Raw genomic sequence first — 14,089 nt, forward strand, 5'->3', positions numbered from 1 at the left:
GCCAGAAGCGTCCCACCTGATGATAAAAATGACGATGTCAGAAACGGGTTCCCTAACCCACTCATGGTGTGTTTATCTTTGAAAACTCATTCTTGAAGACCAATATCGAAGTGGTTTCTGGGAAAAGCTGGGAAAAAGATATAATTATCACACTGATACTCCCCAAATAATCACTCATTCAACACCTACCTATGGAGCAACTTTAATGTACTGGCCAGTATTCTAGGCACTGGGGCCAGGACAGCAAGGACATCAGACAGAAATCCATGCCCTCGTGGGGCTTATTCTCTCTGTCCCATGCACACGCACACACACACATGCACAAACACAAATAAAAGAGGCATCTTGGCCCACCACTCCTGAAAAGATGAACTGGGGCAAATGCCAACATATGGACAAAACATTCTGGCCATTAAGACAAGACAAATGCTTTAAGTTCTCTTTTTCACAAGAGATGAACGCATTAAAAATGCATCCAAGAATGTAACTTGGGGGAAAAAAAAAGGCTGTGCTGTCAAAGAGGAAAATAGGAACACCCGCAAGCGTCCAGGGAGCCAAATGTTATGGTTCCCGGGAAGGGCTGTTAGAGGTTATTAACTTTTTTTCTGAGAAGTGACAGAATTGATTATCTTTGGCAAAAACAAGATGAACAATAGTTCAAACCAGACTATGATCGAAATAAACCTGCTGGCTGAGATAAACCATCAAAAAACTTGCAGCTCAGCATATTAGCTTGCAGACAGACAACAGAACTTGAAGATCCAGAAGAGTCATAAGGCCCATACATTTCATTTATTTATATGTTTAGTTTTTAAATAAAAAGTATAAAAATAAGAAATGCTTATGGCGCAGAGTTCCAAGTGTATTGCTGTGCACTAGGTAAGATGTGAATGCCTTCCCTCCCAACTCCCACTTCCTGGGCATCGCCGTGTCCACATTTTGTTTGTCTTTCCAGGCCTTTGTCTATGCCCTGTGAAGACACAGCTTTTGCTATAAAAGCTTGGTTTTTTCGCTTTTTGGGTTTTGTTTTGTTTTTTCTACAAAAATGGATACTTTTATACATTTTGGGTTGCAACTTGCCTTTTTAAGTTGAGAATCTATCATGGGTCTCCCGCCGCCTCCCACATCAGGAGGGAAAAGTACACCTCATTCTTTTTAATGGCTGAAGAATCCATAGCATGGCTATAACATCACTGTTCAAACTGCCTCTAAGTGATGGAAGTTTTAAAATGTTTTATTGTGAACCAATTATAGACTTATAAGAAACTGAAAAGATAGTAGAGAAGCCCTGGATGCCCATCACTGAGCTTCGCCCACTGGTGAACATCTTACATGACAACAGTGCATTGTCAAAGCCAGGAAACTGACACTGACATGATACAATGAACTAGACTATTTCCCCAGGTTTTATAGGCACCCTTTATTGTGGGGGGAAAGGCTATGTCTTCGTGACATTTCATTAACATAAGTGGATTTGTATAACCACCATCATATTTAACTATGATTTTTAAGGTTATCTCCAGAATAAGTATAGGAAAGAAAAAAGAAGTTGGGCCAACATCCTATTTCTGTTTCCTAAACCGAGATTACCTCACATGCAGCCCAGAGTGCTTACAGATTTTCACTTCTGCTTTTACTGAGTAACCTTCCAATCAGTGTTTACAAATACTGCTTCATAAAAAAGGAAATCAAATGCCATGCATGTCATATTCTCCTAGATGAAGCAGAAATGTAAAGGGTGGACAAAATCACAAACTAATCTTAAATGGTGACACCCTCTTCCCCCATACAGAGTTAATATGTTCACATCTTCAAGAAATAAAATACTTCAATGTGAATAGAAAGAAATTCTATACTGTAGGCATTAAAAGAATTTTTAATTTTCCACATTATTTCTCTTTCACTAGGGGTTTCTTGCCTAATTCAAAAGAGTGAAAATAACACACCTGCATGCGTGAGAGGGATTTATCAATGGCCAAGGCTGGTCTTGGACTGGCATTATTAGCCTACCCATGTTTTAGAGTGTTTACAGTGCAGTTTATAGTATGACCATTGGAGGAAGAGTCCCAAGAGTCGGTCTGTCAGGGCCTCTAAGTCCCACCCTGAGTGCAGCAGTTAACAGGAGTTTCCTAGAAAGAAAAAGTTTAGGAGTTGAGGGAACAAATCTGCTGGTTTCAGAGTTACCGCCAAAATGGCTACTCGGCTTTGACTCTTTCTAGTTGTGTGACTGAGCAAGTGTGTAAGCCACAGGGGCCAGAAGTCTAAGTCTGTAAGACGAGGATGATGACAATACCTCGCCTCGGGAAGCTGTGAGAGTGAATTAAGATGGCCCAGGAACTGACACAGAGCTGGGAACACCGTGAGCAGCACAAAGAGGTAACTGTGTTTAAGGCTCAGCAGCTTAGCCACATCTTCGACTCATTCCCCTCCTCCAACATTGTCCACATGCAACAGACTCACTCTGCCTTCTAAACACCTCCTGAAATGACTGAGGGCCACAGAATTTTCTTTTTTTTTGGTGAGGAAGATTTGCCCCGAGCTAACATCCATTGTCAATCCTCCTCTTTTTTTGCTTGAGGAAGATTCACCCTGAGCTAACATCTGTGCCAAGTTTCCTCTGCTTTGTATGTGGGATGCCTCCACAGCAAGGCTGATAAGTGGAGTAGGTCCACACCCAGGATCCGAACCCATGAACCCCGGGCCACCAAAGCAGAGTGCGCGGAACTTGAACCACTCGGCCACAGGGCCAGCCCCCACAGAACCTTACTAACAATAGGTATTTATTTAATGTTAAGTGAGGGGAAAGCACCATAAAATTATACAGGAAAAAAATTCTCATCCACAAAACAAAATTAGAGAGAGACAGAGAGAAAGGAGAGAGAAGCATTAAAAAGGAAATGTACCAAAATGTTAAATATTGCCCAGTTATGGATGGCAGGATTTGAGGTGGCTAATTTTCTCCTTTTTATTTTTTCCAAATTCTTTCCAATGAAGATGTATTTTTATTAATAAATGTTTTCTGATTATGAAATTCTCTCCTATCCATTCTGTCTCTTCCTTTTCCCACAACTACCAACCAGTCCTCCTCTCTCTAACCAGTTCATCTGGGACGCCTCTACCAGTTTGATCTTCTCCAAGAGCCACTTTTTTCAAATCATTGCCCTGATCAGAAATCTTCCAGAGCTGCCTGGTCTCCATGATGTGAGGTTCCACAGACTCTGCAGCCTGGCCCAGCGCGACCCAGTCTGCTCCCCGTCAGTCTAATTTCTCACTCTCCTCCAGAAGGCTGGTCCCCTTACTATGCCTCTTAGCTGCCTCTGTTTGTACAGGTCCCTTCCCTCAGCTCTTCTTTTAGTGCTGCTGGAGGGGCCCCGGTTTGTCTCCTGGCCTTAAGTCAGCTTAGGACCCCATCCACTCAGTGAGTCCTGTTAAGACCAAACACGACGACGGCAGCCACCCCCACTGCCTGGTGCCTACCATGCACACACATGGGTTACCACAGTCACCTCGTAACAGCCCTTCAAGGAAGCTTCTACTATTGGCCCCATTTTATAGCTGATAAAACTGAGGCACAAAGAAGTCACGCAGCCCAAGGCAACACAGCCCAAGTCTGAACCTAGCTCTGCCCCAGCCTCCACCACTTTCCTCTTCCCTCCTTCGACCTTCACAACCTGCATGGCCCAGCCTAGCAAGGGATCCCATGGGATTCCCTATCTGACAGGACCTGCCACGGACATCAGGGGTCAGGCCTTCCACTCTGTGCCTCCCACACCACCCCCAGCAAACAAAAACCTGCTGGAAACGATGAGAAGCTTACCAAGGGGTTCGTTTTCACTGCCCAAAAGCAGGTTTTGTGAAACGGTTGCTTTTTTCTGTGTAGAATGTCCCTGAAATGGGGGGCATAAATCTATTTTCTACTTAGGATAATTTTATTTTAAATTGTATAAGAGGGGAAAAAAACCCTGTCTTCAAACAACAACAAAAAAGCCTTTTTGAATAATCACTCCCTGATTTGGGGGGAGTAGGGGCGGAATTCTGGATTTCAATTTCTACCAGAAATTTCTATCAAAAATGTGTACATCACACATCGGTAGCTGAGGGCCTCTCTCCCTCCTCTCATGGAGACAGTTCTCCTTTCTGCTCTCTCGGGTACCTGCCCTATATATTACCAACCGCTGCAGCCAAACTCAACAGCCCCAGTTTGGGAGGTGTGGGCTTTTAAAGACACAAACAGCTCTAACTCCCCAGGTGACATATCCCAGCCACTGTCAAGAGCTTCTGGGCACCTATTGTCACCACATTTTCCACACCACCCTCCACACTGACATCAATTCCTCCTCATTCTGAAAATGATTTTTGCTTTTTTACAAGACACAGCAAGTCCCTCATTTAAGTGCCCCAAGAATCAGGGTTTATTATTATTCAGGTGACCTAATTTTTTTAATCACTTCTTCTAGAGCAATAATGATTTCCTAGAGTTTTACTCCCCAGGAAAGCTCTATTCCCAGCTTTTGCCATCCTCTGAGATTACTGGTGCTTAAAATAAAAGGAAGAACGCCTTATGACACGTCCCTTTTGTTTTTAATCTGACTTTGCCTTTCATTAAAATAAGGAGAAAAAAAATAAGTGTTCTCATTTTCAATCACGTCTGTCCTGCTCATCCATCTCAACTACTCAGTCACACGGGTAGCGCAGCTCCCTCTGCACAGGCACGTTCGTGGTACCTCGTCCCAGGAGCCTGGGCCAGCGTGTGGCTACTGAGCCTCTGCTGAAGATCACAGAGAACGGTCGGCAAATTTTCAAACAATCTTCCATTTATGCTGACTTGATATAAAATCAATTTACTCAATGGTAAAAAAAAAATCACCTGAAATACAAGGTGTCCCTATTTTTCCCCTCATACTTTAGGATTCGGAAAAACAAAAATATAAGCCATGCATCATACTGGCTGAAAAGTTAGAAAATATAAGAAAAACAAATTAAGCCAAAATCTCACCCTCCAGCGATATTTCGTCACACCTCCTTCCCAATTCTCCCATGCAGATATAAACATCACATTTGCAATCCTGACGACTCAACAAACATTCAAGCACTAGGTGTGGGAAAATCCACTAAGTCCTGGAAAGGGACTGTCCTGTTTGATCTATGCCACAGACTAGAAAATAGGAATTATCATTGCTCCCATTTTACAGATGAAGAAAAAAGGCTCAGAGTGGTTAGGGACAAGTGACCTGACCCCTGCTTTATCCCCACACCTGTGAGCAGCAGAGCTGAGACAGACCCAGGCCCTGTGGCTCCAGAACCCAAACCTGAACACCAGGCCACACTACCACCACCACTGAGGACACACAGCAACATACGCAAGCTCCTTTTTCACTCAGCAGCATCTTGTGAACACCCTGATGTCAGTACATCCAGATCTTCACCCTGGGTCCCCATCATTTCAAATGACCCCATAACATTTCTCTCAATACCTAGACCATGACTTATCCCCTTCTGGTGGTTGTCTCCCATGTTGCACTAGCATGACCAAACCTATGTGTTTATGCACGTGTCCAATTATTTCTATTGGATATTCTTAAAAGTGGGATTGCTTAGTCAAAGTCATATCCTTTTTTCTCTTTCTTTAGGGCTGTCAATCTGTCTTTGCAGCTTCTGGGAAAAGAAGTTTGCTTTGCTCCATATATCCTTTTGTAGCAAGGCCCCGCTTCTCTTCCATAGAATAAATGCTCAACAACCAGAAGACACGGGAAGCTTCATCTATCACAGTTACTGTGACAACGTGGACTGGTGTTCTACTGAAACTGCTTCTCAGTCTTGGGGAAGAAAAAAAAGAGTAGGTCTGCTATGACTCAGACTTCACTTCAATGCCTGACAATGCTCCAGATAGACAAAAAGAAAAAAAAGGAATCTTAGAAAAGCAATTATATATCTGAGTTTCACTTCCTTCTACAAAATGGGGAAAATATTACCTGCTCTACCAACTTGATTAGATCATTATAAACAAAAAAGGAATGCATGAATGTCAGTGAAGAGGCAATGAAGCCTGTTGGCCCTGGAGTCAGACTCCGTGGGTTTGTGTCCAGTCACCACCACTTTCTAGCTGTGTGACCTTACATAGGTAGCTGGCCTCTCTAGGCCTCCACATCCCCCTCCCAGAGGCGTTAAACAAGCCAATCTAGCAAAAGTGCTGAGCAGAGAACCAGCCACAATGGTGAGCCCTCTAAAGGCTGTCCAGGATTGCTGTTGCTATAGCTGTTATGAATGAGCCCTGTTTAGTGAAGAGGTCATCATGACACTATACAGAGGAGAGAGGAGCCCCAGCATTTCCCCTCGGGGTGAACTTCGCTCTGAAGCCACCTGGCAGTTACCTCGGGGGCGTGGTAGGAAATGCACTGAAAGATCCAGTCCATGGCAGGCGAGTACAAGGGGAGGTAGGATGGAAGCTCCACTCCCTGGACCACCAGCTGGTTCTGGACCGTATCCCCATGAATCTACAGGAGACCAAATAAACACTTAGGAAAAGAAGGAGAGAGAAGTCACAGAATAAACGGAGCGTGCGTGCCTCACAGACTGTGCACACTTGTAAGCATTTGGATGGCCCTGAGAGAAATAGCCTGGGTTCTCAGGGTTTTTTTTTTTAACTAGAAAAAAAACACACAGTTTCCCATGTCATCAAACTGAGCTGTTTTGGGAATGTGCACTGTGTAAAGAAGTAACTTGATAAAAATGGAGCCAGCAGATGCTAAGAAGAAAGACTTATCAGCTGGAGACGCTTCCTGTTAACACATGCACATTAATTCTCTCTGCTCGTTCAGTACAATCAACACATTTTAATTGTCTGTAACAGACGCTGGTGCAGTTTTCCAGGGTTTACACATTTAAAGAGCTTTAAGGCAATCTCAACTTGGAAAACCAACAGGGTTTTGTAAATTCACGATCATGTGACTGTTAGATCAATTAGCTGTTCTGATACTGTTCTCTTACCTGTTTGAAAGTGAGGAGGAAGTCAAAAAAGTTCTTATTTAGGCTTTCTTTGAGATGTGGAGCCACTTCCATTCCCACCTGCAGCCAAACAAAAGAAACGACCTCAATTATGGAAAAACAGGTTGCAAATAATATATACAGTATGACGTCATCTTTGTAAATTAAAAATATACACACAGACAGATATAGGCATGGAGAAGTCCAGAAAGTTACTTTTTATTCTTTTAGCTTCTCTGTTTTCTTATTCAATAAACATGGATTGCTTTTATAAGAAAAACCAGAGGAGCTATTTTTAATGAAAAAAGGGCAACATTTGCAGTTAATTGTCTTCGCAATTTCCCAAAGGTAACAAATGCCTTTCTGAACAGATGACTGAGGGAACAAATCAATATAGCACTAACGGAGGCATGGACTCCCAAGCTTGTGTACACGATCTTCTCTTCCTCTCAAAAAAATGATAAACACACATGTGGCTGTACTTAGTAAATGAAGCAAAAAGATTTTGGTATGTAAGAGGGTCAGCTGGGACTTCACTGCGGCGTTGTTAAAATAGATGGATTCATTCTTCGCTGGGCAGTCAGGGAAGCAGACTAATTTTAATATATTTTAAGCAATTTTATATAAAACAAGCATGAAGCGTAACAATGCTCTCGTCCATTGGCTCCTGCGTTCATTGGTTAAAAAACAGATTATAACATTTCCAGCTGAGAAAATTTGCTAATCATAGAAAAGGCGGCCAGAGCCCTGGGCTGGGATAGTAAAGTGAAGGTATGAGCTGTGGACAGGAGGCATGCGTTTAAAACAAAACGAAGCATTATAAGGTTCCTTAAACCGAGCTCCTTGCGTACACCTCAATTCCAAATTGCTGCCTTTACCACAAAAACAGCTTTGAAGGGAAGTTGCTTTTCTGAGACCTGGTTTTTTCCACTGGCGACAGATTTCAGCCATTCCCCGCTCCCTCCCCAGAGATCATGAAGATTAACGATCGTGATATTTTTCAGATGGCTGGGAAGAATGCTTCTGAGAAAAATTATGCGAGAACCATTGGGGCGTTAAACTCCGAAGGCGGCTCTAAAGCTGTAGGGGATGTTTCCAAGGGCAAGGCCGTAGATTAAAAAAATACTAACAACAAATGTCAGACCCAGTTCTACAGTGTTCTGATTATATTGTCTTTCCTTCCACTTAATCATATCGTAGAAAAGGCAGTAATTATCTGTTAGGTGACAGCAAAGAAAGGCCCAGTGGACAAGCCGTGGAGATGAGCTGAAGGGGCCCTGCCTTAGAAGAGGAGTTAATCACACTTTCCTTTAATACACAGCTTGGAGCTCCCCCTACGCCCTGCCCACTCACTCACTTTTGCGTTTTGTTTCTCTCTTCCCATCAAGCCAAATGAGCAGCTTGCGAATCTGCTTGGGTTGAAAAGATTTCTACACAGAGCATCGTGAGTAGTGGCTCATGATTTCCATCTGCTGTTTCTGCCTGCCTGGCACTCATTCCCTGTTCCTGTTATCAGCAAACCGGATTTGTCTTTGGGGAATCAAACTCTCCTCTCGGACCATGAGATTTGTGGCAGAGCTGGACCCAGCCCACCCTGAGTTCCAGCCATGGGCACATGATCCAGGCTCAGTCAATAGGCCTAGCTCATCCCATGGCCACAGTGATTGGTCTATCGATAGACAAGCGACCCAAGAGAGTCCACTGAGAATCGGCCCTGAGACTCTGACTGAAACGACTGGGGAGAAGGCACTCCCCTTCCACTGGAGTCCCTAAGTTGGGAGAATGGAAGCCTGGAGCTGCTGTGGGCCACCATATCGCAAGAGCGAGCCAGAGAATGAAGTTAACCAGAGGAGAGCAGAGCTGAGCCATGAGGAAGGAACAATTCTTGACAATGCTCTAAGACCCTGGATCCAGCCATGCCTGCACTACCCCTAGACTCTTCAGAGCCAATAAATCCCTCTTAAAGTAGTATGAGTGGCCTTTTGCTACTTGCAAACTGGAAGAATCCTTACTCTTATTCTTTTTATGTAAAAAAATTTTTAGAAACTAAAATTTTTATAGGTCTGCTCCATGATAGACACTGCCTGGACTGACAGAAATCATTTCAGCACATTTCCCCACCAGTCTTCCTGGGACGGGTCTGCCATCTCTCCTCACTGTCACCAAGTTTTAAAGTTACATCTGCCATTCAAAGGCACTTTATAGGTAACAAACATTATCTCCTCCCTAACTTGTATATCTGACATCAAACTTTAAAACTGAACATGATTGTGAGCAATGGGCATTTCCTCACTCTTTCTGATTTCTCTAATAACCAGAATCATCTTCATAAGACACACGGTAACTCTAAATCTTTATTACTCCATTATTCAACTGATGTCTAGGCGAGTCCAAAGAATTTGCTCTGTTCTAGAAGAGGAAAGGCAGTAGTGTGCGAATGTGCAAACGAGGATACACAGGACCCAGCAGTGCTCTGTGCACAGTAGGCCCTCAGCCAACACTGACTCGGAACGAGTATTCAGGCTGCGATAGATTCCAGAGCTGAAGCTCCAGGAAACATACCTGATATTCCCGCATGAAAAGACACCCCAAGTTAGAAGCAGACGGCAGCACCCACACACCTTGGCCTCGGTCACAGAGTAGGTCGCCCTTAAATGGCAGACTCTTTCTTTCATTCTCGTCTATCATGGAAAAGATCTTTAAAAAGTGCCCTTCGTGAGGATGTCTGCTGTTCACTGAGGGCGATGACTGATTTCTTTGTGACACAGACCACGGGGCTTCTGTCGTTTGCTAGATGTCACATAAAAGAAGCCAATGAAAGGATACTGGTTCTTGCCTTCTGATTTAATGATGTGAGTAATCCCTAGTGGGGAGCAGGGAGTCTAACCGCACGTGGCTTTGTCCTCAAGGAAGTCTGGGTTCTTCAGGACCCTTTGGAAGAAGGGCAATGAGCCCCCTGTAAAGGGGAAAGAAGCTGACGGGCTTAGCAAGGAGGCTCCATTGAAAGCTGATGGAGGCAAAGCCCCCACACAAGTTCAAGAAAAACCACCGATAACTCCATGGGTTGCATTCTTCACAAATGAAAAACTAACAGCTCTTCACGGTGCTTTAAAGGAGAGAAAGGTCGAGTGACTTACAACCAGGACTGCCTTACACAAGAGAGCAGCCGTGAAGACAGGCCTGCGCCCTCCGAGGCAGGCTACACAGACCCTGACGCCTGTCACCGCAAGGAGCACCACTCCAGCCAGACAGCCCGCACCGACTGCTCTCTGAGTGACCCTTTAATATGAGGACGGAGAAACTAACCAAGCGACCACATTCAAGGCAAAGGGAAAGCACGTTTCAAGTCAATGAAAAGCAAACCATTAGCTGAAAGGCCTTGGGAGTCTCCTTCCCAGCAAGAATGGAGGAACAATTAATTCTGAAAACCAGTTCATTTGTAAGACAACGACCTTACAGGCCTCCAATTAGACTTACGGTAAGTGGCTCTACTTTAAAATTAATTTTTAAAAGAAATCCTACAGCTCTGCTTTCTGTGGAAGAGCCGTGTTCTAAAATTAGAAGCTAATAAAGTCCTTCTTCCAGTGACTTGTGAGGTGGTGGTGAAGGAGAAGCCTCGGGAACATTTAAGGAAACAGGGAACTGCCACGTCTGGGAGCACAGCAACGCGACACGGCCTACCCGGCAGAGGTAGGCCCGGGCATACACCGACACCAGCGGGTCCCCGATCCCTCGAATCATGCATGTCAATCGGGGCAGACATTCCGAAATCCCCCTGTTAGAAACAAAAAGACAGCAGCATTATACCCCTGTGAGAGCTCCCTGTTCTTTTTAAAATAAACATAAAGCTAAACTTCCTAAATTTAGGGGGAAAAAAATCAAGTTTCAGGAATAACCAAGGTCAAAGTTTCCGAGTTTTCTAAGGCTACGTAACAAGAGTCTTTCTCTCTAGACACGATTCATTCACGGAATGGTTTCTTCCACCTTTACTATCTGCTCAGAGCTGGAGTCTAACCTTTACTTTTTTCCCTGTTAGAGGTCACATTTATTCTATTAACTTAGCAGTTTTTGTTTTCCAGGGATTGTCCATGGGCTGTGACACTGATCTGCTGTCCTGTGCCCCGGCCCTTCCTAGCACCGGACACCTAGCCCCTGAGCCGGCATCAGGAATCTGTTAACGTGAACTCTGATTTATTCCTCCCGAGACACAGAACCTTCCTCTGCCTCAGGCATTATCCTGCCCCAACCGGGAGGGGGAAATAACTGTTCCTGCAGCACGAGTGTTATCCCTCCAAACGACCCCAGCCAGCCCCAGATCCCAGTCACACACTAAGTCCTACCAAAGGACTCGTGAGTCAGCCCAGGCCTTCAGGGAGTTCGCCATCTAGCTGCCACCCAACATGACTCGGCGTTTCACTGGTTCTGCAGAAAGGAGATCTGGTTTCCCTAGGCTCTGTGAATGCCTCTCAAAACAATGTCAGAGGTGACCCACGGTAGAACGGGGACCAGGGGCAAAGACTTGTGCTCTGACATCATCGTCATCGTCATCATCGTGGACACAGCAGCAAACACTGAGCATGGGCGCACTGCATGGCAGGTGCTGCTCTCAGTGCAGTGCATGTGGCTACCGGACTCTCCCAGACCTCTTCTTAGGGTCTTGTTCTCAGAGGAGACCGAGGGTCAGAGATGCTAAATGACTTGCTCAAGACCACACAGCTAGTAATGGCAGAGCCAGGACTCAAATCCAGCCAAGCTGCTGTCTCATGAGCAACTCAACCAACCTCTCCTAGCTTGAGTTGTCTTCTCTAGAAAACAGGGATTAAAATGTTCTCTCTACTTCATTAAGTTTTCATTTGAATTAAATGAGAAAATGCATGGAAGGTGCTTGGCACCAGATCTGTTACATGCTAAGTACCCAAAGAATGATGGCCACTATTATATTGCCATTAGTGTGTGCTGCGTGTGTGTGTGTGTGAGACACTTTTTGGAAATATTACAGTTCTAGACATTTCAGAGGCTTACGTTTTGGAGAGGAACTTGTTACACTTCAGAATGGATGCTTCCACATAACTACAAAAACATTCAGGTAAGGAAGATATTTTCCAGACAGGCTGTTCCCTACGGGAAAAGACTAAACTGTTCACGAACAGAACAAGGCATGTCTTCAGGAGAGGGGGCCAAGATGGCTCTCAACAACCCAGGGAACTGAGTTAGCTAGTGGCTTGTGGTTTCTATATTTGGGTCTCAAGGTTTCATACACACTTACAATAAAATTTGGAAAATGTTACATGCTGATTCATGGTTGCACGCTGTAATTTAAGCTGGGTTTTGAGCATTTCCAACCAAGGCTTTATGAGGAAAGAACACACTTCAGGTAACTACAATTTGCTAGGTGCATGAGTCGCCTTCTCTGTCCTTCAGTACCGGCATTTGTGCACAGAAGCCTGACCTTGTTCCTTTCAAGTTGTCAGAAACAGACAACACAAAGATGAAGCACTTTAACTGAGAGGATTAATGTGAGAATGTTCCTCAAGGGAACAAAAGCCTCGTACATGGCATCATATTCAAAATAAAAAAAGCAGAGAACCCTTTGGAGAGAACAAGAGTGTACAGGCTCCCACAGTGCGGCCGGCCGGGTATTTTCAGGCTAGCAACCGTGACGGCACCGAATTTTCAACAGGAATTTCAGGGTGCCCATCACATGGCTTCTGTTAACAGCCCAACCCTTTCAAGCCTATCTTTAAAGGCATCAGACAAAAAAAGGATACAATCTTGGAATGAGTTCCCTGATGGAAGCGATCTTGAAAAACCAATTTAAGCACGTTTCTTTGGCCGTGTCATTTACATTCTCTGGAGAGAAGTGATCTGTAATACAAAAATAATATCCGTCAGCCCTCCCAATTCTCGGGATCTGTTTCAGCTGCCATGAGTCCTGGGATAGGGAAAGGTTACAATGGAGCAGAAGAAGGAGTGGGGTACCCAGAATTTCCATCTCTTTCCTTCCAAATATCATTATTATTATTAGGAAACAATTGGTGACAATGAGAGCTTACACACAGAGGCCTTCGAAGTGCCAGGCGCTGTTCAGAGTGCTTTACAGACGTCAGCTCACCTCCTTCCCCACCACAGCCCTCCGAAGTATCTACTTTTATTACCCTCTTTTATGGACACAGAGACCAAGCCCCAGAGAAGTTTAGTAACTTGCCCTGGGCACACAGCAAACAAATATAAGAGCTAGAATTCAACTCAGGCAGTCTGACTTCAGAGCCTACATTCTTAGCCACTGCCTCTAATATAATCCAGAGGTCTTGGTGTACCCACCAGTAACTATAGTGATATAATTGAGAATCCCAGATGCTTTAGGAACCTGCAACTCTAACATAAAATGTGAAGGAAGCTTGTGCTCCAAATATCACATGGGCCAGAGGTGAAGGTAAACCAAGGACCCGAGGCCAGAAACTAGCCAGAGTTAGGGTGCCAGCTCAATACTGGTTCTAAGACTTGAGTAGTGCCAAAAATGCCAGTTTCAACCATTATCTGTTCTCTTCCTCTTTAATCAGAGAATTCTCACTTTTTTGCTGGGCGTATGGCCATCCTTGCAGCTAGGTGTGGCCAAGCGGCCAAGCTCTGGTCCCAGGATATAAACAGAAGTACAACTTCTAAGAAATAGCTTTAAGGAAAGGGGCTTGACCTCTTTCACTCCTTCTTGCTGCCTGGAATGCAGATACGATGGCTGGAACCTCCATAATCATCTTGAATCATGAGAGCAAGAGAGAAGTCAGGATCCTGGGCACCACGGGCTGGCTGCCCCACCAGCCCTGACCTTCTTTGTTGTCATTTGGAGCTTCCTAACACTGGCAACCAAGCTTAATCTTTATGTACATCTTAATAAGGAATGGAAGAGAGTACAGAAAAATGAAAAAACAAACAAAAACTCTCATCAACACCAAGAAGGCCACTGTGGCACCCTCGCACGGAAATGATTTTTTCTACGTGATTTCCATACAGACTGGAGCCCGATCCCAGCACGGGACGTGCCGCACACATTTAGGATTCGATCAAAAAGGGAGAAGTTCATTACTTTAAAAGACCCAAGTGAAGGTCA

At 44.5% G+C, this 14,089-nt stretch overlaps 1 protein-coding gene across 2 annotated transcripts in view; it reads right to left on the bottom strand.

Annotated features, from left to right (window-relative positions):
- The window catches only part of VPS35L (VPS35 endosomal protein sorting factor like), a 111,871-nt gene that overhangs the window by 60,174 nt on the left and 37,608 nt on the right, over window positions 1–14,089 (bottom strand). For both annotated transcript variants that reach the window (XM_070230898.1, XM_070230899.1), the window contains exons 10-14: window positions 12,753–12,849; window positions 12,007–12,054; window positions 10,666–10,759; window positions 6,988–7,065; window positions 6,372–6,494 (exon numbers count right to left, since the gene is read on the bottom strand). In XM_070230898.1, the coding sequence (XP_070086999.1) occupies window positions 6,372–6,494; window positions 6,988–7,065; window positions 10,666–10,759; window positions 12,007–12,054; window positions 12,753–12,849 (440 nt within the window). The remainder of the gene's footprint in view (window positions 1–6,371; window positions 6,495–6,987; window positions 7,066–10,665; window positions 10,760–12,006; window positions 12,055–12,752; window positions 12,850–14,089) is intronic.

Source organism: Equus caballus, chromosome 13, assembly GCF_041296265.1.
Source record: "Equus caballus isolate H_3958 breed thoroughbred chromosome 13, TB-T2T, whole genome shotgun sequence".
Classification (NCBI taxonomy): Eukaryota; Metazoa; Chordata; class Mammalia; order Perissodactyla; family Equidae; genus Equus; species Equus caballus.